The sequence below is a fragment of the Orycteropus afer genome, unplaced genomic scaffold, assembly GCF_000298275.1.
Source record: "Orycteropus afer afer isolate SDZICR_OR568_19922 unplaced genomic scaffold, OryAfe1.0 scaffold00021, whole genome shotgun sequence".
Classification (NCBI taxonomy): Eukaryota; Metazoa; Chordata; class Mammalia; order Tubulidentata; family Orycteropodidae; genus Orycteropus; species Orycteropus afer.
The window spans coordinates 15,787,235-15,814,171 of NW_006921608.1; the positions used below are offsets into that span (position 1 = coordinate 15,787,235).

General features: G+C 35.3%; 1 protein-coding gene across 1 annotated transcript in view; it reads right to left on the minus strand.

The window, feature by feature from the left end:
- Positions 1-1,206: 1,206 nt before the first annotated feature.
- MTDH (metadherin) overlaps positions 1,207-26,937 on the minus strand; it is a 62,988-nt gene continuing 37,257 nt past the window's right edge. Inside the window, exons 7-14 of the mRNA XM_042783637.1 lie at positions 26,080-26,316; positions 23,666-23,755; positions 20,684-20,782; positions 14,153-14,277; positions 6,995-7,102; positions 4,172-4,312; positions 2,131-2,287; positions 1,207-1,277 (exon numbers count right to left, since the gene is read on the minus strand). Coding sequence (XP_042639571.1) covers positions 1,207-1,277; positions 2,131-2,287; positions 4,172-4,312; positions 6,995-7,102; positions 14,153-14,277; positions 20,684-20,782; positions 23,666-23,755; positions 26,080-26,316 — 1,028 coding nt within the window. The remainder of the gene's footprint in view (positions 1,278-2,130; positions 2,288-4,171; positions 4,313-6,994; positions 7,103-14,152; positions 14,278-20,683; positions 20,783-23,665; positions 23,756-26,079; positions 26,317-26,937) is intronic.

The following is a 26,937-nucleotide window of genomic DNA, read 5'->3' on the forward strand; positions in this document are numbered from 1 at the left end:
ATGGCTGAGCATGCACTATTTATAGTTACAAAGATACCTGCCAGTTTATTACGATAGAATTAACACAGTGCCTGAAAATGGTGAAACATTTCACACGTCACTGTAATCAATACAGCTTCAAGCAGGAAATGTTCCTTATTTGACCATGATTGCAATAATTACAGGAAAATTCTTATAAAAACACTAATCCCCTTCAGGAAATTGATGCATATTCTACACACTACAGGTTAAGGCAGTAAAAAAATGTATTCCTGATAACTGGAGGTCTTGACAATGTCAATTAAAGCTGTCTGATGCTAGTTTTTCATTCTTCATCAAATCCTCAAAGTTTTCTGTATGACTAGTTTGTGAATGATTTTACTTTTAAAGTCAAAATAGCATTAGTAACTAAAGAGTTGATGGTGGAAAAAGTAATAGCCAGGGAAAGAAAATACGTAAGTTGGATTTTGCCTATAAGTTTTCTAATCATAACAAGAGCATTAATTGTGAGTTTGAAACATAAGGTATAAAACAAATACATATCGTTTAATTTTAATTTAAAATATACTGTAATTTGAACACTTCAAGTAATGTAAGACTATCAAAAATAACTTCATAAGCCATACAAGTGTCAATGTTTTAAGAACTTTTTAAGAAAACTGTAAACTAAACCATGACAGTTTAGTTAAATTATAAGTGACTTTTTATTTGCACTTGTGATTCCTTTAATACAAATCGCTACCAACAAATATGTAAAGATATGGCAGATTATGCATTTGATCAAAGCACTTTGATTTAAGCATAAAACAGATTCAAATGGTATTAAGTTCCGTGCATAAGATCCAAAAAGTACCTACTAATTTGTAGGCAACCCTCTCTCTAATCAGAACCCTTTACTCCTCGGCTGCAGATGAGATAGGGCGCAATCTGTTGTAAACAGGGCACTGTTGTAAAACCAGGATAATATTCTTAAATTAAGATAATTCTCGTCAAATTGAAAAGACTTTCCCAAGTGTCTTCCAGCATTGTAATATGTTCTGCTGACCTCTTAGTTTCATAAATTAACTTTCCTTTGATTCCATTTTTTACGGTGGCTGTGTTCACAGTTTTGTTCTAAAAATTGGTTGAAATTTATATAAAACTCTGTACATGTTCACAAATTATTGCATAAACAGCATAATCTTCAAGACAGTGTTTGCTAACACATGTCCAATTCAGGAAAATTATTCACGTTTCTCGTCTGGCTTTTTTCTTCTTTTTTATTTGTTTGGGAGATTCCCAGCTAGTTTCAGACTTTGCTAGAGAAAGACAGAAAATAGAAAAAAAAAGTTAGGAGGATACTATTACCAATCACATTTCCTCGATAGGAAAGTAATCACAATGAAAAAAATGCTTTAAAGTCTAATAGCAATCTCAAATCCTACGTTTATGTTTTCTATTTCTACCTGTACATTTTTAAGTTGTTCGATGTCTGCTTTCCTCCCTTCAATCCCAACATATTAACTATGGAACTGCTGATATTCAATCTGTTCTGACCTAGGAAAACCACCATTTAATATGGCTCAACCTAACTAATAAGTGATAATGGGTCAAAGGGACAATAAAGATAGCTGAAGGGGAGAAGGGCAGAGAACAATTTGTAATCTCAAGAACAAGTGCACAGAAAAAGAAATAGGGAGAGGGACTAGACAGACAGCAGACCAAGTATTACGTCCTCTTCTTTGAGTTATTTCATCTCTACATCTGAGTTCACGAGATTCCAAAGACTCTAGTCTTTGCAAAGGAAGGTAAAGCTGACATATTAATGCACTGTTGTTGTTAGGTGCTACCGAGTCGGTTTTGATTCAGTGTCCCCATGTACAACAGAACGAAATGCTGTCTAGTCCTATCCTAGTCTCACAATCATTGCTATACTGCAGCCACTTTGTCAGTCCATCTCATTGAGGGTCTTCCTCTTTTTCGCTGATCCTCTACTTTACCAAACGTGATGTCCTTCTCCAGGGACTGAGCCCTCCTGACAACATGACCAAAGTACAAGAGATGGAGTCTGGCCATTCGTAGATTTTTAAACTCAAAAACTTTAACACTTATGTAAGAAAAAGTAAACAGTACAGAAAACACACAAAAGAACCAAAAACGAGGATTACTCACTCTGTAAAGGAGGCACACTATTTTGCTTAATATTAGGCTTGGATTTATCTGTATCTTGTAGCATTGGTGGCAGTTGGGAAGAGCTCTTGTCAGAATCACTTTTTGATAAAACTATAGATGGCTCGTTAGAAACAGCAGGCGGAAGAGTCTTGATAGGCTATTTTGGAATAAAACTACCTCAGAATTTTTTTTTAAGAAGCATTCAAGTAAGATAAACATTTTAGTCATATCAAGAGGCTTTTTAACAGCAAGTAAACACTAAGATGATGTCTAAGTAATTTGTCAACAGAAACACCACAATTCCTGGCTGCCCTAGTGACACACTAAATAAACCTTTAATTACAATACCCATGAATACAGGCTGAGATAATAAGGGGTACAATGCAAAATTAGAAAACGCATACTGCATCTCAAATAAGAGTGATAATTCTTTTCATTTTCATTAACTTTTTCTTTTTCATTATAAATAGCATGAGTTTATATTTGTTAGTGATTCAATGTTGTTGTCAGGTGCCACTGAGTAGATTTTGAGTCAGAGCAACCCCATGTGACAGAACAGAGCTGCCCCGTGGGGCTTTCTAGGCTGTAATCTTTGTGGGAGCACAGCACTACATCTTTTTCCTGTGGAGCCACTGGGTGGGTTAGAAGCAGAGTGCTTAACTGTTGCATCACCAGGGATCCTTAGCTTCTTAGTGATTCAATAGTTAAGTCCATTGCTAACCAACTCTCAACTTCTCAAACTTTTTTTTTCATGAAAGACAAAGAGAAAATAGTTAATTTCTGAACTAGCAGTAGGTAATACTAGTACCTTTTCTCCCCAAAGAGGCAGAGGTGGGTACTGAGGGTATCATCTCAAATAGTAACAGCAAAAGCTTCAGATTATGACCAAGACAGAAAGATGGCCCTATACCAAAGCAGACGGTAGCTACTTGTCTTCATGATTAAAACAACTAGTAAATTTCAGGTCCAAACTCTAGAGTTTCATCCAGTCTAGTAGTGAAATGAGAATGCTTCGGGTCTACTTAGGCTTATATTTCCCCCACAATTTGGGAGCAGGAAGGAGATGAACGAACTGAATTGCCTGAGACATGACTGTTAATGAATGGTCAGGACCAGGTAATGACAGCAGCTCTGCCGGGGCTCTAACAGCTGAGCAGGAGATCATCTTACCCTGTATCTTTTTTTTTAACCTGTGATCATTATTCTGAACATATAAACAAGACTAATGTTTCTCTTGCTCCTTGTTTTTCCAGGCTCCCCAGCACCTCCAATAGTGTGTAACAATAGTAGGTTCTCAATAAAATTTTTTTAATGAATAAATAAATGAACCATGTGCAACTCAAGGAGAATTGAATATATTTCAATATGGTATAATTTACCCAATTAGAAATCAGATATTGAAGAGCCATGGTCTTTGTCATTGGTCTAGATCTTTTGTAAAATGGTTCCTTCTGATACATCAGTATTTTCCATAGAAGGCACATAATTTGAGAACCTGTCAAGAGGTTGAACCATAGTTATATAATATGTATGCTCTGGGGAAAATGCAACCAATCACATTTTCTCTAAGCCACCTAGTCTTTGCAGGCCTAGATTTTTAACAGCAGAAAATACAGTCCTAGTGGCTCTGATTTTGCAATTGATAGTAATGTGACTTTGGGCAAGTTATTTAACTTCTCTAGCTTCATTTATGGGAGCTCTGGTAGCATAGTGCCTAAGGCACTTGACTGCTAACCAGAAGGCTGGCAGTTCAAACCCACCAGCCACTCCTCGGAAAGAAGATGGGGCAATCTACTTCCGTAGTGATACTGCCTCGGAAACCCAAGGAGGGGTCGCTATGAGTCGGGTCCGACTCGATGGCACATAACAACAACAACAACAGGTTCATTTATATAACAGGTGCTACGTCTTTCTCTTTGGGTTGCCACGAGGATTAAATTAGTGTATTTAAAATGCTATTAATAAGTACAGTGCTTAAATATTAGTTATGATGTAATTCTCAAGTTGTCAAAACTTTCTTCCTAAAATATAAAATAATTACCTGGCTATTTTTGACAAGTACTTCAGCTGATTCACTAGTGCTTACGGTCTTCAAAGAAAAAGCTCTTTCCTGTTTGGGACGGACTTTAGAGGTAATAACTGGAAGCTCTTCTCTAACCTCTTTTTCTAATTCTTCTGTGTCCTACAGAGAAAAACAGTCTATTAGATGATATAAATCATTCATTTATTACTAACTTAAATCTATCTAGCATGTTGTACTAATGTCTAGAAGTTATCCCAAGAAAATAATTTTATTTCAGAAACTGTCCTAACAGGTAAAAACAAAGGATATAAGAATAGTTACTTGAAGATATATAATACATACGTACATTTGTACATACATTCATAGCGCTGTTTTCTCAAGGTTTTAAAATTGTGAATTAAAAAACAACATCCCACTCTTCTAAACAGAAACCATTCTAACTTACTAAACCAACAAAAACAGAGTAAATTAAACTCGTATATCTTCTATTTTGAAAAAAAAGTACAGAGTAAACTAGTGGATTCTTGAATTAAGACTTTAGAATAGCAATTTGCTTAGTAACTTCTTCAACAAAGTGAGATGCTTATATGTAAGTGAATTTACTAGATAAATCAGCTTATATAGTAGATAGGGTATGAGCAGCTACTTAGACTGTGCATGGCCAAAACTGGAATTTTGGCCCTGCCAGTCTAGCTATATAATCTTAGGGATAAATCACTTCATTTCTTCAAGCCTTAGCTTTCTCAAGTGTTAAATAAGATTTGCTCAGATTGTTTTTAAGATTCCATCCAAAGTATAACATTCCTATTCTTATTCTTTTAAAATTTTAAAAATGTTAACACAATTATAAAGCACTTTACATGTGTAGGTATATGAAGTAAGTATACACTAGAATACAGAAACAGGATCACCACTGTGAACTATATTGCTCTTTAGCAAACACACAAATATATAAATGGTTATTGCTCTTTTTAACAACTAGTTAAGATGATTTTTTGTTTCCTCCCAACAGTGATAATCTTTGAAAACTGTATGGGATGGTACCGTATTTTTAATGCAAATAACGTGTACCTTCTGTATTTGCCAACTGTGCCCCCACCCTGAGGTATTTTCGTGAGTGTACTATGCTAATTTTTTTTTTTTTTAAAATACAGCAACCTGGAAAAACAAATCGGCATAGCAGCACTTATGAAAATACCTTGTGCAGGAGGGTACAGTTGGCAAACAAACGGAGAAGGTACATGTTATCTGTGTAACAATACGGTTACGGCTTTAGATAGTAATTCAAAATTTTGCTGTGAATTTTTTTTTAAGATAAGCAAGTATTTCCAAGGGAATGCTATATAAGGTTTGCAATCTGCACAGAGTTAATCTGAAGATAGTTTATTTCCATCCTAAAGAAGCCCACCAGCCATATATCAACAACTAAACAGAACTTTACTGGGAAAAAAAAACAAACTAAAATATAATAACCTCTTCACTTATGGATATGCACTCTACAGAGACACAGAACTTTACAGATATCTTGTTCAATTTCTGAAGCAATCTATGCAATTAAGTAACTTGTCCAAGGTAAAGAACAGAGAAACAAACAAAAACAACTGGTAAATGGCAGCACTGAAAATAGTATACAAATTGGATGGATTCTAAAGCCTGTGCATTTATTTGCTATGACTGTTTTTAAAGACTGATACATTTTTTAAAGGACTATCTGAATACCAAAGCAATTTTCACATGACCTTTGTCTCTATATTGAAAACTTCAGAATACATCTATCCCACAAGCTTTAAAACTTTTAAAAGGAATTCACTCAATCCACAATCCAGAAGAGCAGTACTAGTAAAGGCTGTAATTTAAGTTTTAGAAACCCAAGAAAAGTTTGGCTAAATGGATTTTTAGGTAGTCTTACTAAATACAAGATCATTGTTAATAACATTTCTCATTAGCGAGCTCTAGCTTACAAGAAAACTTACTTATGACATATTTTTATTTTTCATATCTACGTTGATCTGAGCCACATTAACCAAAATATCTGTCCATTAAGACTACTAAACAAAAAGCATCACTGAAAATATATTGGTATCATCTTCATTTATGAATGGTGGTGTTTCCAACCACAAAGAATTGGATATAATTTCCTTAAGAAGTCATGCACAAGAATTTCTAAACAGAGCAGTAAGTAGGAAAAATTACTATGTAGGCTACCCTCCGGAACTGTTGCTTCTCTACTGACTACATTTAAATGAATGAAAATAATTAGCCATGTGGTTTCACTAAGGAATAAAAACTGTCCTAAGTTTAGTAATGGAGATAGTGCTTTCAGAAATACAAATCCATATGCATGTGTCTAGTAACCTAGCATGTTTAACTGAAATTAAAATATCATCTTTAATTTCATCTCTATTATAATCTAAACTCTTCACATGGGAGACATCAAAGGAAAGAAAAGAATGTAGGAGTGATGAAACAGAAAGCATCTTTTGATGAGGACTCAAAAAAGCAGAAAGGCTATTAAGTGGAATAGCCAGCAAACTCAGAGTCAAGTGAAAAACTCCACTTGTTCTGTGCACCGTTTTTCTAATTGCACCATATACTATCAATTCAGTTACTCAAAGGGAATTTTCTATGTGTGAAATATAGTACACCACTATATAATCAAAACTAAATTTGAGTAATGTGGAACTGCTTTAAAATGTGATTTTTCAAATGATTTTCAAAAGTAAGTTTCAATGCTCATACTGTGACTTTCATCTCAACATTCTTAAATGTCTGCCTCTTATCTGCACACATTTTCAGCAGTAGATGCTGAATGAATAATGTTAGTTGTTTTCCTATTTTTACCTGTACAACAGAGTTATCTTCACCTTGCTTCTTCTTTTTCTTCTTTTTCTTTTTAGACTTCCCAGCTTGAAGAGTGCCCTCTCCTTTTTCTTTATCATCATCTGAAACCTGCTGTTAAAAATATAAAATAGTAAAGGAACCAAATGGTTAAGTTTTATTATTCAGAAAATTATTATGAAATAATTTCACCCATTAGATTCACTGTTTGTACTCAAAATTCTAAATGACAATTAGTAACAAATAATAAAACTGTCTAAAATTACATTTTTATTTTGTTTGTGGGTATGTCACCCTGGGTTGAATGGTCTGCGTGTACATCTTGTTTACTATTGAGCTGAGAGCCAGCCCCTGAGAGTGAGTTTTATTCCAGGCCCAGAACGTATCCCAGAACCATAGTACTGGGGGTCTCACCATACTCTGTTTGACCAGCAATTCTGGTCACTATTGAGTTTTTTTTTAGGAGCTCTGGTAGCATAGTGCCTAAGGCACTTGACTGCTAACCAGAAGGCTGGCGGTTCAAACCCACCAGCCACTCCTCGGAAGGAAGGTTGGGCATTCCTACTTCCGTAGTGATACTGCCTCGGAAACCCAAGGAGGGGTCGCTATGAGTCGGGGCCGACTCGACGGCATATAACAACAACATTGAGTGTTTGGATTTTGTTCCATGTTTTTCCTCCCACTCTATCCAGGATCTCCAGATTTGTTTCTTTCCTAAGTGGTTGGCTTGGTAGCCAGGCACCATCTAGTTCTTCTGGTCTTGAGGGCCATTGTGTCCTAGGACTAATTGCTTCCAAATGCCCCTGTTCTTTTGCACTCTTCTTTGCGTCCAACATTAGGAGACCATTAGCTGCATCTTAGATGGCTGCTTGAAAGCTTTTAAGACCCCAGTCACTACTCACCAATGTAGGATAAGGAATAAAACTTTTATGTATTTTGTTTTGTCAACTGAGTCTAGTGTCCCCCAGTACTATGGTCCTGACTTGGTAGATTCATTGGATCTCTCCTACAAAGTCTGGCTGTCTGAGAGGGATTACTCTATGTCTGTCTTCTGTTGTTTCTGTACGGATTGTGGGTATTTTGTATCACTGGTATCTGAGCAAGATTAGCCTCCCCTGAATCTATCCTTGGTCTAGAATATACTCCTGTTCACTGACCCCCATCTGACGATCTCAGATGTTTATGTGTTTATTGGTAGCCTGGTGTTTGGTAATGCAGTATCGTGGATATACTGGTTGGTATTAGCAGCTGTTATCTATATCTTATGTGCACAATTAAGTGTTCTCCCTTTCCCTAATGTCATCATAGTGGTCACGGATGTTTTCTGTATCATCCCTCCCCTTACCCACGTCAGCGTGTGGCCCCCAACTAGCCCAAAATTAATCCTTCTCTTTCCCTCCCCATCCTGGTAATCTACAAAGTGAATTCCCTTACTCAAGCAAACTCTTCTTTGTCTTTTTACAGTAATGGGCTCACATTGTATTTGTCCTTCTGCGATTGACTTCTTTCACTCAGCATAATGTCCTCCAGGCTCATTCACATTGTGAGATGATTTGTGTATTCTTAATTGTTCTTTAATGTAGCATAGTATTCCACTGTGTGAGTGTACCTTAATTGGGTACATTCTCTCTAAAATTACGTTTTTAAATCTATGCACTCTACATGTAATAGAGTGTACGGGAGCTTCATTCCCCTACTGTCTGTAATAGAGCATTTTCCCCTTCCTTCATCACAAGATCAACTAGAGAGGTGTGCAAACCTTGTTTATAACATATACTGGATAACCCCTGAGACTACGGTCCTCAGTCATTCTCTGACCTGGAATTGAACTCACTCCTGTGGTTTAACTCTTAGCCAAACAATAGACAGGCCTATGGAACATCCACACTAGGGAGATGCCCTTCTTAGAACAATTAACCGTGAGAGATCATAAGGGCAGCATTTGCACAGGGAGAAAGGTAAGGAGGCAGGAATGCATAAACAAGGAGGACGCAGGGAAAGGGGCACCACACGGAAGAAGTGGGTGGGAGGTAAGCTGTTACAGTGCAGAGAATGTAACCAGTGTCACAAAACAAAGTGTGTACAAACTGTTGAATGTAAACTGAATTTGCTTTATAAAATTTCACCCAAATCACAGTAAAATGTTAAAAAAAAATTGGGTAAATAATTCTTTATTGCAGTTTTTAAATGTGGAATTGAACTACTTGCATTGAATTTAAATCTGTCCTGTTATGAGAATGAAACAACAAGCTACAGAGTGAGAGAAAATATTTGCAAATCATATATCCAACAAAGGGCTAGTATTTAGAATATATAAAGAACACACAAGACTCAACAATAAGAAAACAAACAAGCCAATTAGAAAATATGCAAAAGATACAGACATTTCACTAAATATTATATACAGCAGCAAAAACAAACCGATATATGTTCAGCATAATTAAATACTCGGAAAATGCAAACTAAGTGAGTTACCACTATGCACCTGTAAGAATGCTTAAAATGCAAAACAGTGACAACACCAAATGTCTTCAAGGATGCAGAGAAACTGGATCTCTGGATTGTCAGTTGTTGTTGTTGTTATGTGTTATGAGTTGGACCCGACTCATAGTGACCCCTCCATGGGTTTCAACTGCCAGCCTTCTGATTAGCAGTCAAGTGCCTTAGACACTACACTCAGTAGGAATGTAAAATGGTATAGTTACTCTGGAAAACAGTTTGGTAGTTTCTTAAAAAAATAAGTATGCAACTACCACAAAATCCAGCAATTATATTCCTAGACATTTATTCCAGAGAAATGAAGACTTATGCTCACACAAAAAACTGTACACAAATGTACATAGCACATAGCCAAAACCTGGAAACAATTCAGATGTCCTTCAACTGGTGAATCATGGACTACTACTCAGCAGTGAAAAGGAAGGAACTAGTGGCGAACATAACCTGGATGAACAGAGAATTATGTAAGTGAAATAAAACATTCTCAAAGGTTACATACTATGTAAATGATTCTACACATACAACATTCTTGAAATAGAATTCTAGAAATGGAGAACTGGTTTCCTGGGGTTATGGAGGGTATGAAGACAGAGGAAAGGAAGTGTGCCTTTAAAAGGGCAATTTGAGGGATTCTTGTGGTATGCTAATGTCCCGTGTCATGACTGCATCAATGTCAACATCCTAGTTGTGATATTGTACTACAGCTTTTCCAGATGTTCCCACTGGGGGAAACTATTGGGTACAGGGAATCTCACTGTATTATTTCTTGTAACTGCAGGTGAATCTACAATTATCTAAAAATAAAATGCTTAATTAAAAAAAATAATTGATAATGATTTGGGTGAAGGGAAAAGCAATATACCAAAAGCCAGTGATCAGCACAGCACAATAACATTAAGGAAAAGATTTGGAAACAATTAGTCCTAAGATATAATGGACCACAAGGACCTTAGCCTTCACAACCCTAAGACCAGAAGAACTAGATGGTGCCCGACCACCGATGCCAACCACTCAGAAAGGGATCAAAATTGGAGACACTGGATAGAGTGGGAGGAAAAATGTGGAACAAAATTAAAAAAACGACCAGAATTACTTGGATAGAAACTGGTGGAACCCTCAAGACTATGGCCCCAGTTTATCCTTTGGGCCTGGAAATGGACTCACTTCTGTGGATTAGCATGCAGCCCAGAAGCAGAAAGACCTCCAGGCAGAATGCCCACCCCAGGGAGGAGCACCTCTTAGATGAACCAACCATAAGCCATCAGAAGGGCAGCACTCACACAGAGGGGAAGCTGACAGGATGCACAGATAGGAAGGGCACAGGGAGGGGGCAGTCACAGCGGGAGATCTTTTCACGGCGGAGGATTGTAACTGGGGCCAGGAAACCAAATGTGCAGAAATGTCGAGCGTTAAATGAACTTGCTTTATAAATCTGCACCCAAATCACAATAAAAAATTGGGAGGGGGGAAAAAAAAAGAAAAACCCACTAAGGGCAAGGAAGACATGGGGAGATACACAAGAGATACAGACAATAAAGGTAAATACTTTTATATCCACACTACTGCACTATCAGCAATGACAAACATTAATCTATGGGTGGATACATAGGTAGACAGGCAACATGATCAGGTATGGGTAGGCAAAAAGGAATATACCCATGACCACATAAGTTAAGGCACTCGGTGGTACAGTGCCTAAGGCATTTAACTGCTAACCAGAAGGTTGGCAGTTCAAACCCACCAGCTGCTCTGCAGGAGGAAGATGGGGCAACCTACCATAAAGATTTACTGTCTTGGAAACCCAATGAGGGTTGCAATGAGTTGGAATCAACTTAATGGCAGTGGGTTTTGTTTTATATGTAAGTTTGGCGGATGATATTTCTGTATGTGTATTTGTATGTGCTGTAAGAATGTCCATATATATCACAGAGCTAATGGAGCAGAGTTATGGTAACTTCTAAGCCACAGTTCAAACACTGAGGGAGTGAGGTGCAGGGCCGATAGGTTCAGGACCATGATCGCAAAGGGCATCAAGCTCAATTGGCATAACATAGTACACAAAAACATTGTTCTGCATCCTACTTTGGTAAGTGGTGACTGGGGTCTTAAAAGACCAGACTTATTGGTCTGATAGAGACTGATAAAACCCGAGACTATGTTCCCTAGGCACCGTTAGGGCCTAGAATTGAATGTACTCCCGTGGCTTCAGCCATACAATGGACAAATCTATAACATAAGCATTTACACCAGGTAGGTACACTCCTTAGGACAATCAACCATGGGAGATCAAGACAGCATTTGAGCTCTGAGAGCAGGAATGCACAGGAAAGGACACAGGGAAAACGTAACCTCAGGGACGAACTGGGAAGAAAACTGTTATTACATTATGGGGATTACAATCAATGCTATGAAACAAAATGTGTATGAACTGGTGAATGGAAAACCAACTTGCTCTGTAAACTTTCACCCAAATCACTCTCACTCACACACACACACACACGGAATTTAAGAATGTCTTTAAAAATAAAATGTCTTTAAAGTAGAAATAAAAATATCTAGTAAGACTATTAAATTAGTATTCATGTGATACCTCTTCATACACAGTATATAGCTGAACTCACTACAGAAAATGATTTTTGCTTACTCGACACAGATGGACAGCCTAGATCACTAGACTATCCTTACAGAAAGAGATGAGTAACTGCTATTTCTCTGCTCCACACCAAGGTCATTATAAGGATTCTGGAGGTTTCATAACAATGAACAGCTTACAGAAAAAGAAAAACAAGCAAACAAGCCAAGAGATTTCCAGTCCAACCTGGCTGCCAAATAAGAGTTTCACAGGCTTGCTGTAATGCTTAAAACACCATATGAACAGATGCATCCTAAGACAGAACTCAGGTCATAAGGACTCTTATCAATTTGTTTCTCAGCCCATTATAATACACACATAAAAAAAATGTAGCTCCCTATGGCAAAATATTTTTGATGGGTGTGTGTGTGTGTGTGTGTGTGTGTGTCTGAAATCAACTGCACACAATCTTTCAACTAATATAAAAGGGTTGAAGTTATGATCTAGCAATGTTGTGGCTGGGCCACAAGTTTTTCTTTTTTTTGGGGGGGAAAAAAACCAAAATCCACAAATTTAAAAATGCTAAGAAGTATGAAGACTACCAAATGCCTGTGTACTCCTCCAGATTTATTAAACGTTGGACATTTTGACAAATTTATTTTAGATTTTTAAAAATAAAAGATATTATTGGTAAATTTAAGTTCCTTTATACCCCCAATTCCATGTCCATTCTATTTCCCTAGAGTTAACTTACTGTCAGGACTTATGTACAACCATTCAATTTTTCTCTAAATTTATGTGTATACACATAAGTTTTTATATAATTGACACACTTTCTGTGACTCATCTTTGTTGTTTAGCATATTTGAAATTCTAGTCATACTGATATTAATGTAGCTTTAATTTTTAACTTCTGTGTAATATGCCACTGCACAGACATATCAATTTCATTTCTATATTCGCCAGCTGATAAGCATTTAGGTAACAATCCATTTTTGCTTAGAAATGAACAAGATGATTGCTAAATATACTTAGAAAAAGAATTAAAACTCATTTTCCCCTAGACTTTCATATTGCCTGACAACTGTATCTCCACATTTACTCATCCATATCCTACTAAGTATTTCTCTTTCTCTGGTCTCCAAAAATGGGAAGTACTATATCCTGTCCAAGGTCAGCCCATTCACTTATATCAAGGACCCCCCATCCCAACTGCATCTTCTAGGACCTTACCCTATTATTAATTACATCTTTTCTTTCATTTATATTTAACTTTTTAATCAACATGCTTTCCCTTTCTTTCAATCCAAACTTTCTTAAAATTTAATTAAAAAAAAAAAAAAAAATCTTATACCGGTTATTACTCAACTTACTGCAATATAGCTTCTATGCCAAAATTTCTAACAAAGTTGCTTTTGGTAAAATTGTTGTTGTGTGCTGTCAAGTCATTGGTAAAATTACCAGAGAGTAAACCCAAAGATACTTTTCAGTCCTGAAGTTACTAACCCCTCTATTGCTTCTGATGCTGTTGACCATGGCCTCCTTCTTGACACTCTCAACTGCCTCAGTCTCTGTGACCCACAACTCTCCTCCCATAGTCTCATCTATGTTGTTATGTGCCGTTGAGTCGGACCCAACTCATAGCGACCCTATAGGCCTTCTTATTCCTTAAAAATTGAGTTTCCCAGATGTCTATGCTCATTCCACCGCTCTTTTTGACTCTAAAGATTTTTCCTAGGGATTTCACTCAGCCTCCCAGTTTTAACAACCATATGCTAATAACTTCCAAACACAGATTTATTCCCTAAGTTTAACCTGGTATATATATAGTCACCTTCTCTTAGGCCTATCTACAAAACACCTCACATTTAACCTATCTCAAAATGACCAACAATCTTTCCCCCAATTAACTAGCACTTCCTCCTGTCTTCTTTCTGTACATTAATTCTCTTCATTTAAAAAGGCAAATCATAAATCATATGTTCCTGAGTAACCAAGGAATGTAAGAATGTTAATAAGAACTAAGTCTTTTTTAATAAAAATTATGAAGTTTAAAAACTAAAAACACACCCCCCACTCTGTTTACTTACCTTTTGATCATCAGGAAGTGGTTCCTGGGATTTCAGAAGTGAAGCTCTTTCTTCATCTACCCAATTTCCCCACTCTTCCGCTGGCGCATTCCAGTCAGAGCTGGGATCAGCAGAGGACAGACCATCTGTAATTTAACAGAGGGAATTAGGCACCTACCTTTACCACCATAAACTAAAATGCAAAAAATAAAGTTTTTATCTTTGTTGAACTAAAGTGTAATCTAAAAACTACTATTCTTCTTTTTCCCCAAGTACATTTTAAGGACTAGGAAAAAAGACCCAAAAATATGACAGTAAAAACTTTTATCCAACTTCTGCTTGACATATTGTATAGTTAATTAAACTGAATTTCAAAGAAACTCCAGAACATTTATGATTAACCTTTCAATTCCAATCTCCCTGCTTTGTTTGTAATTCTCCTGAATTTTCTCTCTTTTTGCTGCACATCTCTAACTTGGTCTAGAACCTGGTCATTTTTTTTTTTGTCCTGATTATTCTGGTATTTTTCTATTTCATTAATTTTCTCAGCTCTTGAATTTGTCAATCTTTAATTGCAATGTCAAAATTCCGCCCATCAATATACCTACTCTTCCTTGTGAGCTTTTCACCAAGTTATGGCAGAATATATAACCTCTTTTGGTTAATATAAAACCTGTACCTCCTTATATTTTTCAATTTATATAATGCTCTTTTAGTCTATTTCGAAAGTATAAGTCACTTTCAGAGCTCCATTCGTCTTATTCTTAAGAATGAATTATTGTTCCAGATTTTCAAATCTCTTTCTTTCACACTCCAGGAGGAACCGAATTCTATCTTTTTTAGGAAGCTATTACTGGCTTACTCTAAAAGGGAACTCTATAGTTTGGGCTTTACCACAGCTAATTAAGTAGCTCTCCAAATTAATTCTTCCCTCTTCTGCCCCATACCATATACTTCCATTTATATACTCCTGTAATATACTTATAGTGAGGTTTCATTTATAATGGCTTAAGATACTAGGTTTTATTTCCAAATGCTTAACAAGTTGTCCTTAAACTGCTAACTGAAAAACCCAACCGTTCGCTACTAACGTCAAATGACACTTTTATCAAATACTAAATTCCGTTATATACACTTTAGTCTGTTTCTGGAATCTCTATTCTATTCTAATGATCTATTCTTGGGATTGTGCCATAAATAAAATAACTGTTAATACAGTAGCTCTCAGCATTTGTGGGTTCTGCATTTACAGAGTCAACCAAATGACTGAAAATATTTGAAAAAGTGGGAGAAAAAAACAATAATTAAGTGGTCAAAGCATAAAGTGCTATTTATACAACATTTACATTGTATTAGGAATCAGAAGTAATCCAGAGATGATTTAAAATATGTGGGAGGATGTGCATAGGTTATACGAAATACACCATTTAATATAGGAACTTGCACACCCATGGATTCTGGTATCTGTATGTGTGTGTGAGGGGTGGGGCATGTGTCTGGGTGGGATGTCCTGACACCAATCCACCAGGGACACTGAAGGATGACTGTAGGTTTTAGTACCTAGAAGGACAAATCTGTCTGCATTAATTACTCTTATTTTCATCACTAAAAGCGAAAGCAGTATTATTTTTTCCTTAAAGGGGAGGTATTATGATACACCCTCATGACGGCTTTAAAACCCATGTTTTAGAAGAACATATGATGATGTGGAAAAATGCTCATGGCGGTGGGGGGCAGGGTGGCAAAAACTATCTGTACAATATAACACCAAATTTATATGTGACAAAGAAATAAAATAAAGTAACATGTTAATAATAGCTATATCTCCATAATGGTATTACAAGAACTTTATCTATTCAACCCTTATTAGAGGAGCTCTGGTGGCGCTGTGGTTGGTTAAAAGCACCGGGCTGCTAACCAAAAGGTCAGCGGTTCGAACTCCATAGAAGAAAGATAAAGCAGCCTGCTTCCATAAAGACTGTAGTTATACTCTGTCATATAGGGTTTCTATGAGTTGGAATTGACTTGATAGCCATGGGTTTGGGTTTTTTTTGTAACCCTTATTAAGCACTTAATGTAGTAGGACAATTAAAGGCAGATATCAATGTATCTAGTATATTACAGGTAAGTGCTGGATATAAGAAAATGATCCCTCCCCACATGGAGCTCATAGTTTGTAGAAGGATGGAGAAAGGTAAGGACAAAAGACAGACAAAGGTGAGTAAAGAGTGACAGGTTCTGTCATGGGGCTGTGGAAAGAAGAGGGGCTACTCTAGCAGAGGATAGGGAGAAGCTGAAAAGATAAGGAAGGATTTATAGTCCAATGGGGGAAAAAAACACTGAACAAGTGATTACAAGTCTGAAATGTGTTATACACAGGTATCTGGAGACAGTAGTATACAGTGAGATTAAGAGCCTGGGCATTAGGATTAAATAAATCTGCATTTGAATATTGCTCTACTACTTAATAACTATGTGACTTTGGCCAAGTATCTTGATCTTAATGGTCTACATATCAGCCTCACTGGATTACCCCGATGATAATGTGAGATACAGATAAAGCAACTTACAACCATGCAGCAAATGTTCAGTAAATGGTAGCTACTGTTTTTATATATCACTGATAACATTAACATAAGAAAGCTAGTTTCTAAGTCATTCCAAAAAAACCAAACCAAACTCACTGCCGTTGATTTGACTCACATCAACCCCTCCTTGGGTTTCCAAGGAGGTAACTCTATGGAAATAGATTGACTGATCTTCCTTAGGCAAATATAATTAGGATTGATATCTCACAATCCTGATAAATCTCTCAGTCAGGTACAAAAGGGAAATCTTAAGGTAAAGATCATTTGTACAACGTATAAAGTCTAGTAGATGTCTAGAATCAATTTCTCACATGACTCATTAACATTAATAATGTGAGGAGCTCTGGCGAATCAATGAATCAATGAACATTAATAATGTTAGGTGAACCAAATGCCAAAGCTGTCACTGATTTAGACTCAATCTCCTAACAAGAAATCCAGATTTGGAATATTATTTGTCCATAAGTCATGCCTCTAAGGTCCCTTGACAGACAACAAACTATTAAGTAAAAAAATGTTTATTAGGCAAGTGAACAGGGAATAGATACTAACATATAAGCTCTTTTCTTAATAAATATGGTAGAAGGAAGGAGGGATAAAAATCTAGAAAAGTACTTAGTGAAAATGTTTTATTAAAAGCCTAGATGATGATGAAATTTTGGGAAAAACTAGCCTATGATTTAACTTCTATAAGAACGTTAATAGGAGGATAAACCTACTGATTACATAAAGCCTTATGGTGATTGTTTTGTATTATTAATTTCAAGTTTTAATTTTTTTTTATTAACTGGGATCACATAAAACCATTTCAACCCTTTTGTGACTCATGGAACATATATTGCTCACCAACATTTTCAGTCTTTTGGCTTTCTTGGGAAGCTATCCCAGTTGTAGCACGCATTACTGCCTGGTACCTGTACAACTGCATGCATATGAAAAAACAGGCCCCACCCCACCAATCCTACCACCAGAGTCCACTTGGGACATATGTGCCCTACGTTATTGTATCAAAATCCCTATTACTTCAAAAACATTTTTTCCCTTAATTTCAGCGTGTCTTCCATTACTGAAAACACACAGTATCAACAAAAGTTAAAGTTAAAATAATTCAGTCATGAAAGGTCTAAAACAACAGCTCAGTCACCTACACATAACAACTGCTACTCAACAACACATAATCTTTAAGATTGACAGGCCTCATTTGCTAACAAACTTCTCAGACATAGTACCCTTGTACGTGATTAAAATGATAGTTCTTTCATTTTTAAATAGTTTCTTATCACTCAAAATTCTCCCATTAGTCTGCTAATGCCTTTTCAAAGAGCCTTACTGTTTCCTTTTCAATATAGTAAAAAAATTTCTCTAATTTGCTTGTGGAATAATGTTTCAGGTTTAAGCATCTCATTGCTGGCTAGTTTTTATTTTATCTCAGAGTAAGAAAATGGTTATCAGTTATTTCTTGTCAGAACTTAATTCAGTATTAATTTTAATAAGACAAAAACAATTCTGCAACAAAGACTTTCTCCAGTGTTCAGTAAGTACTATTTATTAACATCTCTGAGCAACTATTAATTTTGTCACCAGGGGAGTAACAAATAGGACTTACTGAGTATTTACTATGTATCAGGTACTGTTCTAATTACTTTATACATATTAATTCATTTAATCTTCTGTAGAGGAGCAACTATTATTTTTCCCATTTTATAGATAAGGAAACTGAGTGTAGAAACATCATGAAACTCGCTTAAGAGCAAGGGCAAGAGATCTGGGTTTCAAATTCAAGTAGTCTATTCTCAAAGCTCATGATCTTAACCATTTCACTTTGCTACACTATTCATCACTATTTGCTACATTCTTCATATACTATTCCATTTAATACGATAATTTTATTCAAAATCTTATTTTTCAGAGAGGTTATAATGATGTTTTCCTTTACAGTAAAGATAATGGACAGATAACATCTGCCTTTAAGAAATGTTTAAACCAAAATATTAACTTCCATACTTATATGCATTCTTGCATACAAAATCACAAACTTCAAATTCAGAAGGAATAATTATAGTCACTGACTACCAAAAATAGCCACATTAAAGGTAAGACTGCAGAAAATAAACTTCAGAGAAAATGAGGTTAAAGAGAAGCTTTCCACTAAAAAGACTGCCAATATAGCATTACAAATTTGAGAAAGATGGTGTTCTTGATACATGTTACTTTAAGTACAGAATCTTATGGACATATAAACATATTTTTTCAGTCTCTAATTTTAGCAGCCAATCGTGTTTTTCCTGTCCCAAGCACTCTAGCAGAGATAAGACTGAAAGTGGAGCTATTCTGTACAAGCAGAGAACCTGCAGCCCTGTTCGTTCAGTTTTCCTTGGTCTCAACCCACAACAGCCTAGCTTTCTTCCTTATGATACTATGGATTTATATAATACTTTATATAATTTACAAAGGTATTCAGTGGTCAATTTTTTCAGAAGGGGATGGCCCAGTTTCTCTTCCCAGTCTGTTTTAGTCTGGAAGTTCTGTTGAAACCTGTCCACCATGGGTGACCTTGTTGATATTTAAAATACTGGTGGCATAGCTTTTAGAATCAGAGCAACGTGCAAACCACTGAAGCATGACAAATAGACTGTGAGGATGGGTAGGAGCAGGCAGTGTTTCATTCTGCTGCACAGAGGGTTGCTGTGAGTTGGAAGGGACCTAACAACAGCAACAATGTACAAAAAGCTTTCATGTTCATTCATTATTACCTCATTAAACTCTTACAACCACCTATGGAAGTAAACATAACAGGTTATTAGCTCCATTACAGAGCTGAATCAATATAGATTGTAGGTTAAGTGACAAAGGCCAACACATATGAGGTATTATGTTTTAGAGCCAGGACTAAAACTCAACCAGTACTTCTCCAACTTCCACACTCCTTAATCTTTAGCTAGCAATTCAAAGTTTTTTACAACATGGGCCTAGTACCTTTTTCAACCTCACCTCCCTTAACCTATAAGAATTCTGTTTTGCCCAGACTAATCTATGTATTCAGTCACCAGCTTACCTTCATGATTACAGTCATCACCAAGGCTGTATATACTATGTAGTGGTTAAGAACATGAACCCTGAAGCCAAACTACCAGTATTTGATTATTACCTCTACCACTTAACTAGCTGTATGGCCTGGGATAAATTATATAAAATTTTCTTGCCTCAGCTTCTTTTGGAGAGTGTGGAGAGACAAAAAACAAAAGAAAAGTTATCTTACAGAATTGCTAAGGGCATTAATTAGTTAAATTTATCGGTAGAAACAAAATGTGTTCTTAATTAAAAAAAAAAAAAAGACCAAAATAGAAAATCCTACAAGGTAGCATATTAAGTGCCAAGTGAAACAGCAGAAAAGGATGTGCTATAAAAATTCAGAGAAAAGAGTAAGTTCTGAGGTTTGGGGCTACGGGGAATGAAAATGACTTTTCAAAAAATGAGATAATAAGAGCTTTCTGAACACAAAAACCACAATCTATTTCCTTTATTCTTTTTTTATAACTCTTGTCACCTTTAACCTTCCTATGCTTCTGCTGGAAAATAGGCTAAGAAAGTAGCTAACAGTATGGTAACTTGCACACTTTAAATTTCAAAAAATCAAAGTCATTACTGTACATTCACTGTACTATAATACAACTAGAAGAAACAGAACATTTATTTAAAACAAAAATTAAAAATAATAAATACTACAGAATTACAGGAAAACTGTCTAAATATTGCCTCAAAGATTATGAGAAATGTATTTAGTTTTAATTCTATAGGTATTTAATAATCAGTTTACAAGTAGTATGTTTGGTATTCAATTATATTACTATGACCTAAAGGTGAGAAACGAGGATTAAACTAAACATAAAGCATAAATTCAGGGTGCCAGAAAGAAAATTCTGAAAAATAAAAATAAAAACTGATAATTTTTAAAATGACATACTTAACCCAGACCATTCATCATCGATATAGGGTTGATTACGGCTAACATCCCACTGATAATCAGAAGTGGTATTCTGAGAAACTGGCTCAGCAGTAGACCCTTAAATGAAAAACGAATGCAATAAAATTAAAAATGGAATTTTCTGATGAGGTTTCATAACAACAGTTCTTAACTTTGTACATGGAGACATATTATTTTTTATTTCTCCTAAAAGGAAAAATTCAGACATTAGAATAATAGGCCAAAAGGAAAAGTAGAATTGAGTGTAATTTTGGATTAAGCATGATAATCACTTAGTCTAATTCAGAAATTAATTTTTCTATAGAACCAATCTGTTAGATTTTTGTCTTCTGTAATATATACTTCAAACTAGTTATCCATAAATTTCAAGCAGTCAAGAAAAGTTTATTTTTCTTACTAAGACAAAATAAATCTGTGTTATTAATCATTTTAGTCCTGGATGTTTCAAGATATACCTATATCCTTAGAACCCTAAAGAAGAGAACTAGAAAATATCTATTTTATTTATACTATTTTATCAATAGAGTTAGCCAGAACCTTTACAGAGAAGTTAAAGCAATAGATAAGGGATTATCTAGAGAGGAAAGACAAAGAGAAGCCAAAGCACAAGAGAGTTCTGGAGGTTTAGAGACCAAGTTAAGTTCAGGTATGTTTAAAGAGGGCAGAATACCATTTACACTTTTTTTGGGGGAACTGAGGGAGTGGGTGTGAGACGGGAGTGAGTGAGAGTGGGGATTATATAGCCCTTTGGGAATGTGATGAAAGCTGTGGTGGATCACTGTCTGAAACTTAAACAAAATTTTATAGTTTTGGGCATGTAAGAGTTTATTGATGCTAAATCAAAAACCCTTCATCTATAATCATAAATTCATTTTAGAATACAAAAAAAAAAAGTAAATGTAAACCAATGGTTCTCCATCAGGGATATATATATCCCAGACCTTTTCAATAAGAATTTCCATGTGTATTTGTCATGTGTATCAGAGTTTTCAGGCAACTCTCACATTCACTTTGGATTCAGAGCCACTGGTATAAAGAAATGATTAGGAAAAGATACCTCTAAGTATAAAAGACTTACTTACATACAATCATTTCCTATTATCAGAGTCCTTACTAACTCATATATTTCTACTTGGCACAGATAATCTTACTTACTAGCATCTCACTAATATGATGCTTGATATACACTTAAAATAATTACACATTATATAATTTTAACAAACTGAACTCTATAAAGTCTACATATAATTAGCACATTATGAGAAGCACTACTGTTGGTAGTGCTTACTATCTGAGTATATAAAGGGAATACTATCTGTGTTATACAAAGTCCTCTAATGGGGTAGGCAATTCACTGATACCTCTGGGACTGAAACATGGTCTACGAGATCAAGTCTGGCAAACTAAGACCTATGGCTACCCAATTTTGTATGACCCACCAATATAGCTTCTACTATAACTAATGAAAGATAAATTCATTTAAGTAATTTACAGTTTTCATATTTAAATGGTTAGAGGATAAAGAAGGAAAAATCAAACAAATACCATAAAAAAAGTTTCATCAGAGCAGCCACACTCAGGCTGTTTTCTTGCCACAAGGGCAGCTGACTGATTATAACAGAGACAGTAAGGCCCACAAGCCTAGAATATTTACCATCTGGCCCTTTACAGAAAGTTTGTGGACCTCTGTTCTTGGCTGGTGATCTCAGATAATGGGAACTACAGAATTTTAGTACACTGGGTCCATGAATTCCAAAGTGCAGTAAGCACCAAAAACTAAACAAATGTCTCTCACAGTTACAGAGGAATTGTTAAATACATATAGCTTCTAATATACTTATAAAAATATAAATTCATTGAAGTAATTCTGAATTTATAGTTTATTAGTAATAAGGCATCTTAGTAATAAGGCATCTTGTAAATCAACAAATACTCAAAGTAGAGTTATTATGTGGGAGTCCATGTAACCTGAAAAGGTTAGCTATAAACTATGAATAAGGATGCATGGAAATAATTTATCAATAATTGCAACTATAAGTATGGGCAGAGCACACTAGTAACGGAAGAGTATCAGGACCCTGAAGGGAAGGCCTTCCATGTGCATTTGTCTGTGTGTCAATGCACGTTCAGTTATTTCAGGCCACAGAATCTTCCTATATCCCCTATAGGAAAGAACTAAGCCACTTGTAGATATGAATTTAAGTACCCTCCCCTTCAAAGCCTGTACCACTTTATATTATATACTGTTATTTTTCTTGTAATCAATGGGCCCACACGTAATGCACAGAAATGAAGAAATTAAAATAGCTGTGTGGCATGGTGCACATATGCATATACTGTGTGTGTCTCATGTCATTTCCAGAAGTGAATCTCGACCTCATTCACTTGTTCTGCCCTATTACAGGTAAATCATATCTTTCTGTTCACTTTCTTTTAATCTCCTGCTTACATCTATAAAAAGAGTCTGAAAATGTTACTTCTGAATACAATTGTATAATTAAGGTATAAGCTACAGTCAAAAAGTCATGGATAAAATTTGGTGGTCCCCTGGTAACTGGAAAATAATCAAAACTGTGTGTGTGTCTCTATAATTAAAGTGCATTAGTTCAACAGTTGAATGTGAAAACCTTATCGATCTTAAGTGAAACAATCAGGTATGTTAAGTCTGCTTACTTCATAGTTTAATCATGTCCTCTTATCAGGTGAAGTCAGTGACGTGTTTTTTTCTTTTTAAAAGGGGGGTATAGCACACTTAGAAAAATAATGTGTGTGAGTTTTTTTTTTTTTTTAATGCAGTTGGCAAAAAAAAGTATAATGCAAGCATTGTTTGTGAAAAAATATGGTACCTACTATTTATGCTGAACAGGAGTACTTGATGCTGATTATTTTTCAAATAGCAAGCACTAAAATTAATTTAAACAAATTTTTTGGTTAACTAAATGAAAGACTGTTTTCACATACCAGAAACAGCAGAGTTAAGTGTGAGAGATGCAAAAGAAGCAGAATTCTGTTCAGAGGTATTCATTCCCCTATCCACACTAGACCAAGCAGCTGTCAAAATAAAGAACGTCACTTGGAACCTTTAATTTGCAAAGAAACTTGAAAGATATGTACAGATTTAAAACTATGAACAATAGTTAAAGATAACCTTAAAATTAGCACTATTTAATAGCTACTATTTACTGAATGCCTCTTGTATGCTGGGCTCCTTACACCAACTACTTCTAACCCTGCTAGGGAGTTTCAGAGCAGTTTAGTGACTTAATGATAACTAGAAAACAGATGAGCCAGGATGGAACAAGTCAATTTCCACTGTACCTTATTATCTACTGTAACTGGACCAGGCACTGAACTTGGTACTTGATATTCATTATAACCAATCCTTACAAGTTATATCTGAGGCATACAGGTTAAATAACAAACCCAATGTCCGTAACAAGGTAGTATGTGAAAGACTAGGGATACATATCTAATAGGGCTATCTGAACTAGTGTCCAAGTTCATCCCATGCTACCTTCTCAATCTTTTCAGGAGATTTTGTTCTCGTATCCAAGTATTTTAAGTAACAGTCAAGTCCATATACTTCCACATGAGAACAGTGACACCTATCTTTCTTCTCAGTGGCCTGCTGCAAATCTAATTTTATATACTCCTCTTTCAATTTCAACAAGTGTCCCAATCCATACTGGCATGAACTCTAATCTGCTGTTTAATTTTATCTATAGCAACATAAAGCAAATACTACCTAATTTAAATCGTAATTATGAAAATCTTACACAGATTTTGTAAGTAAATTAGTATTACTCCATAAAAACGTGATGATTTCTTTTACTAAATGCAAAAGGATGCTTTATAGCATAGATACTCTTTTCTGATGAAAATGCTTGGAATTTAGGGAGTACTTCTTCTTCCAAACAAATTTTGATATTGCTAAATAATTTTTGGACATGGTAGAACATAAAGGGGAGAGAAAGCTTAAGAGCAGATTAAAAAATGATCTAGAATTTGCTTCTTGGTGATGTTAGTTAACAGAAGTCTTTCTAAGCTTAAAAGTGAAGTGAAAAGTACAGTTTTATCCACTTAAACCTAAAGCTTTCTAGAGTCAATTGCTCCCCCAAGCTAAAAGAACTAAACTAAGAAAATATATCTGTAACAAATACAACAGAAACAATCATATGTTTAATACGCAAGGAATTATACCTCAATAAGTAAAACAGCAAGAGCCACTAGACAAATGGACAAAGGATAAGAAAAGACGATTCATAAATGAAATAGAAATGATCAAGAAATGTATGTGGGAGAAAAAAGTTAACCAAAATAACTTATGTATTTTTTTCCCTATCAAATTAGAGATTTAAAAATATATGAATACCTGATCTTGGAAAGTGTATGATAAAATGGGTACTTGATGGCACCTAAAAACAACAACTGATGCTGAGAGTGTAAATTAGAATGACTTTTAGCAATTATTTTGGCAATACGGAGGAAGAGCATTACAAACATTTATATTTCCTTAATAGTATCACTCCCAAGAATCTAGCCTGCAGAAATCACCCAAAACCAAAGATGTTCGATGAGTTTAAAAAAAGGGAAAAATTATTTCTTCAACAAATAGTTACGTAAATTATGCTAAGTTTACACAATATATTGTAAGTTACTAAATAAAAAAATATTTACAAAGAGTAAGGAAAATTCTTATTTACAATGTAAAGAGGAAAATGGAACTTGAAAATGTGTATCTATTTGAATTTATGTTTTAAAAAATAAAACAACTCTGTATGGAGGTGGGAAAAAGTATATAGAGAAACATGAAAACTAACAGTTATCTGTAGGTGGTATGCTAACAGTGGTTTCTCTGTTCTCTTGTTGCAGTTTCCCACAGTGAACATAGATTTCTTTTCTATAATTAGCTATAACACACACACACACACACACACACACACAGAGTTGCTTTTAACTTAATGGCTCTGAACAGAAAGAAGGTTTTCAATCACTGGTCTTATCTTTTAAAATCCAGGGAGATTAAGTATAAAAAGGCATTGCAGACTGTAAAATACTACATAAATGTATGCTATAAACTGTCCTTCAATTCACATTTAATTTGATTCATCAGAATTGCTTTTAAGTTACTCAGGAATCTGCCTGCACAATACACTGCTTACAAGTAAGAGTACTCTGTGAAGAATAAATAATGAACAAATGTATTTACTTATTTGGTTCCTTTGTTCCATGTGAAGGATCTAAGATGAGGATTATTTCTGTACAGTTATTACTAACTTTTCTATTTATGTTTTTTTTTTCCCCACTGCTGTCAAATTTTTAATGCACTGGATAAGCAATTTTAAACAAACTTAAAATTTTCTAACAGTTCTTACCAATGCCAGAAAATATTGAACGGTCACTCCAACTCCTTCCCCAGTCTTTTCCATTTGTATTAGCATCTCCAGTGTCTTGACCCCAAGCAGATGGCTCAGTTTTCCTCTTGCCTGCAGAAGCAGGTGAAACAGAGTTCCACTTCTCCTCACCTGCAGTTATCTGTGAGGAGAGTTTCACAGACTTCTCATTCCAGCCTCCTCCATTTATAGTGAGGTTTTCATTCAGTCCTGAAGAAACTTAAAGAAAAAAAAAAAAAAAAAAAACTGGTAAGTGACAGATGGTTAAAACAAAGACATTTTAAAATTCCTGTGACTGCTTGGTTTATATTTATCACTCTCTTTTTTTTTTTTCTATTGTCCTTTAAATAATCCATGCTTTAAAGAGAAAAAAAGCAGAATTCTAAAAGTGACATGATCTCCATGGATGACTTTTAGATAACTTAAAAGGAAGTACAACAGGGCAAGCAGTGAAACAATGTACATTCTGTTATACTTAGAATACTCACCAAGAATAGGAAGACATCTCCTAATGGTTTTTCCTTAAATATTTAAACATATTATGTATCATATTGTTTATAAGTGATTCTCAAACTTAGCTGCACATTAAAATCATCTGAGAAACTTCTTAAAAACAGAGACAGACACTGAAGCCTCAGTCCAGATTAAAATCAGATCTCTAGGGTACAGCCCAGGCATCAGTATGTATGTATGTATATATATGTATACGTGTATATGTACACAAATGCACATAGGTGTGTCTGTATACATGTAAGCATGTGTTTCTTTTTACATGTGTGTGTGTGTTTTGTTTCCATAGAGATACTGCCTCGGAAAACCAAGGAGAGGTTGCTATGAGTT